This window comes from Penaeus monodon, chromosome 28, assembly GCF_015228065.2.
Source record: "Penaeus monodon isolate SGIC_2016 chromosome 28, NSTDA_Pmon_1, whole genome shotgun sequence".
In the NCBI taxonomy this organism is placed as follows: Eukaryota; Metazoa; Arthropoda; class Malacostraca; order Decapoda; family Penaeidae; genus Penaeus; species Penaeus monodon.
The window spans coordinates 2,418,305-2,422,300 of record NC_051413.1 but is presented as its reverse complement, the minus strand read 5'-3'; the positions used below and the strand labels follow the sequence as shown (position 1 = coordinate 2,422,300).

The window sequence follows — 3,996 nt, the reverse complement described above, 5'->3', positions numbered from 1 at the left end:
GGTGGGCACTGAAGGGGGAGAAGTGGACAGGGGACAAAAAAAAAAAGAATATCAGTTCGGGTTGGTGAGTTCGGGCGGTGGTGTCGGCAGGTTGTAACGTTATTGGTGACGGTGACGGGAATAAAGTGGCTGGGGTCTGCTCCGGAGTGGCCAGCCTCGATGGGTCTTCAATGCACCAGCTGCACCCCTCAGGTAGGATCCTCCGCCGTGGTGTGGTGTGTGTGGATTTTGAAATAATGTTTTTGTGTGTGTGGGAGGGGTGTTCATGGGTGATATACTGTTATTTGTTTGTTTGTTGATGTTAGTAGGTGTTCGAGGGAAGAGGGGAATGGTTAGACGTCGCGGGCGCTGGGGCGTAGTACGAGATGATTAGATTTGCATTAAAAAAAAAAATCACAGTTGAAAAATGGAATTAGATTAATTAGCAGCATCTTGTCACTTATTTGTAAACGATAAGATCAATGAGATCGATAGATGGACTTGCATCCCGTAAGGTGAGATCTGCTCTTAATACAGATTAGAGTTTCAAGTCCTGAGTTCAGGGGCCATCTTTTCATCCTTGAGATCAGGGGAAGGGGTTCTCATGAGGGAGTTTCTTGGTGATCCTATGTTTGTTTTTTTTATTTCTACGCATCATCTTAAAAAAATTCCCTCTCTGAGCTTTTTTTTTTCTTCTTCTATGCATGGTATGGCCTGCTTACTTTTTTAAGAATTGAATATTATGTGTTGGTCATGAAAGTATATTGTCTGTTTTAAGTTCAGTGAACCATATAAATGGCCGTAGATTTCACTTCGAAGATAACGTGTTCAGAAATGTTATCATCATAGGTTGAATTAAAGTCAGATTTTCGAGTTTCATTTACTCTAATCTCTTCAAAGTTTCAGGCGATGCTAACTGGCTTCTTGTGCCCTCAGATGGAGGGGATGGGAGCGCCTACGGGCCCGGCATGGGCAATGTGGGCGTGAAGGGCGGGGCAGGCGCTGGGGTGGCCACCAGCGATGCCCAATACATGCAGCAACAGAGTCAGATCTTCGTCTTCACGACGCACTTGGCGAACAAGGCAGCGGAGGCCGTCATGCAGGGCTCCTTCAACACCATCATCGCCTTCCACTGCGCGCAGCCCGGCACCAAGAAGCTGCTGGAGGTAAGGCGGCGTCGAGTTCGCGCTCTCCGCCCGCGGGCGAGACGCGTCATGGGGAGATCGTGAGAATTTGGGGAAAAGGGTTGGGTTTCCACACGAGTCGCTAGTTAACCGATGCAAATTCTTCTCGGCCTTGCAGAAGCACCCACTGAAGACGACACAGTTCGTGCGCCAGAATCCTGCCCATTGGTTCAATACCTTAGCAATGAAAGGAAACAAAGGAGGACACGGCAAAGGGCCCATGGCACCGAATGGCCCCATGGGTCCCGGTGGTCCCATGGGTCCAGGCGGCCCCATGGGACCCAATGGCCCCATGGGAGAGATGGGGCCCATGATGGGTGGGCAGGTGAGTTCACTCGGACCTTGACACAGTGTGCCCGAATTCCCTTCAAGAGCGTGACTGAAAATCGGAATCGTTTTCCCGAATCCTGACAAGGCGCCGCTTAATATCTCGTCTCTTTTCTCCAGGGCAACGATGGCAGCATGATGGGCCCCGCGGGAGGAATGACAAGTCCCGGCATGATGGGCCCAGGAAACATGATGGGGCCCGGGCCGAACGGCGGGGCCGGAATGATGGGGCCGAGAGGCGGCATGATGGGCCCGGGCGGCCCTGGACCCGGCATGGGCGGTCCAGGAGGCCACATGATGAGTCACATGATGGGCCCCGGAGGCCAGAGAGTGCAAGGTGAGATCTCGTCGGGTTTTTGGGATTTTCGACATGAAATATGCTTGCATTTTTATGATATTTCTCCATTTCTATTGATGTTCGGTTTGACAGATCCAAAGAATAAGTATTTAATAAATACTATTGCCCTCTTTACACTGCCTATAGTTCTAGCAAAATCCTTGGTTGATATTTCAAACGTTATTTTTCTTTTCCATTTTTGTGTATTTTTTCAAGCTGGCAAGTTTTTTTCTAATTTACTTCGTTGTTTTGAGCATGAAACTGTACCTTTTGTTTTATCGTTAGTTTGGCCAGCTTTTATTTTTCTTCATAGATTAGATCACACAGAGAGAGATTGCGATAAATCCGAGTGTAACGTTATGCAATTAACCTGGCAGATGTGTCAACAGGTGTGAAGGTACCTGATGATCACTTGACACCCGAGCAGCGCCAACACCGAGAGGAGCAGATGGCCAGATTACGTCAGATGCAATTGCTTTTGTTGCCCGAGCTGCACTCGCCGAGCCAGAGCGACAGCAACCACTCGGGGCCGCAGCCCTCGTGCTCCGCCGGCTCCAACAGCGCCAGCATGATGCCCTGCTCGCAGACGCAGGCACCGACGGCGCAGACCTCCCAGACGGGCCAGCCGGGCACGCAGACGACGCCCGTCACCTGCATGGGGCCCTCCCCGGTCACTGGGATGGGGCCGTCCCCAGGAATGGGCCCCAGCCCGAGCATGGGGCCTTCTCCTGGGATGGGGCCCAGTCCAGGAATGGGACCCAGTCCGGGAATACCCAATACGAGTATGGGCCCCGGCCCTGGAATGGGGCCACAAGGAGCCATGGGTCCGGGCCCGGGCATGGGGCCTGGAATGAATTCGGGGCCCGGAATGGGCATGTCGCCCGGGATGATGGGTCCCGGGGGCCCCAATACAATGGTGTCACAAAGTGGAGTGATGATGGGCCAAGGTCCCATGGGTAATAACATGATGATGACCTCGCAAGCTAACATGATGGGCGGCCCTATGGGTCCAGGTGTTCCTGGGATGAGAATGGGCCCCAATGGACCCCAGTCCATGATGATGGGCGGCCCAAACCCAGCGTCCTCCATGGCAGCACAGGTGGAGTGGCAAAGATTACAAGCCGAATTCTTCGAAAGCAAGAGGAAGAAGGGCGGCCCTGGATGCGGCGATAATTCCATGGGCCCGATGGGGCCGATGGGCCACATGGGCCCGGGAGGCCCTATGGGACCTGGAGGGCCCATGGGACCAGGGGGCCCCATGGGTCCTGGTGGGCCAATGTGTCCAGGAGGACCCATGGGTCCAGGAGGCCCCATGGGCCCTGGAGGCCCTATGGGCCCCGGTGGTCACATGGGACCTTGTGGCCCTATGGGACCTGGTGGCCCCATGGGTCCAGGAGGTCCAATGGGGCCAGGAGGTCCAATGGGGCCAGGAGGGCCGATGGGCATGGGAGGTGGCCCAATGATGCCAGGATCAATGGGCGGCATGGGCCCGGCAGGCATGAGAGGCATGGGCCCCGGCTCTCGCATGCAAGGCCCTCCTCCCCCGTACCATGGCCCGCGCCCTGTGGGTAACGGCCCGCTGCCATCCCCTGGATCCCCGTCCATGTGCGCCATGACATCGCCACGCATGCCTGGAGGAGGCCCAGGCGGAGGGCCCGGAATGAGAATGGCTGGCCCCGTGGACTCCCCGCGGCCGCTCATCCCCAGCAACCCAGCCACGCCCGTGAGCGGCCCGCCCATCACCAGCCCGTCTTTACCACAGAAGGACCAGCAGCCACACACACCACAGTCAGGTACGTATCGGAGGGGCCTTTGGAGAGCGTAGAGCCTAGGACTGTGCCTCCTGTCATTTAGGAATTGGAGAGCTAAGTATTGATATATTTATAGATTAAAATATGCTTGTTTAGATATTGATTTCCCATCAAGTGTAATCCTTTAAGGCATTATTGCTCAAGATTGGATCATCAGGTAAGGGATTTTGTGGTTTGAAACGAAAACTTCCACTTTAAAGTCATTGATACGTTTTTAATATATATATGGATTTATAAGATGCTTTGTTCTGTACTGACTTCGCAAATACGGATGCTAACATATAATACCTTTACAGGTGATATGCCATTTGGAAGACAGTTGCAGAACTTTGCCCAGCAGAAACACCAAGGGGGCCCT

At 53.7% G+C, this 3,996-nt stretch overlaps 1 protein-coding gene across 1 annotated transcript in view; it reads left to right on the top strand.

Annotated features, from left to right (window-relative positions):
* The window catches only part of LOC119591279 (collagen alpha-1(I) chain-like), a gene marked incomplete in the record, with an annotated part of 10,418 nt that overhangs the window by 2,062 nt on the left and 4,360 nt on the right, over positions 1–3,996 (top strand). Inside the window, 6 exon segments of the mRNA XM_037939999.1 lie at positions 91–192; positions 916–1,145; positions 1,282–1,488; positions 1,611–1,827; positions 2,205–3,620; positions 3,935–3,996. Of these exon segments, the coding sequence (XP_037795927.1) occupies positions 171–192; positions 916–1,145; positions 1,282–1,488; positions 1,611–1,827; positions 2,205–3,620; positions 3,935–3,996 (2,154 nt within the window).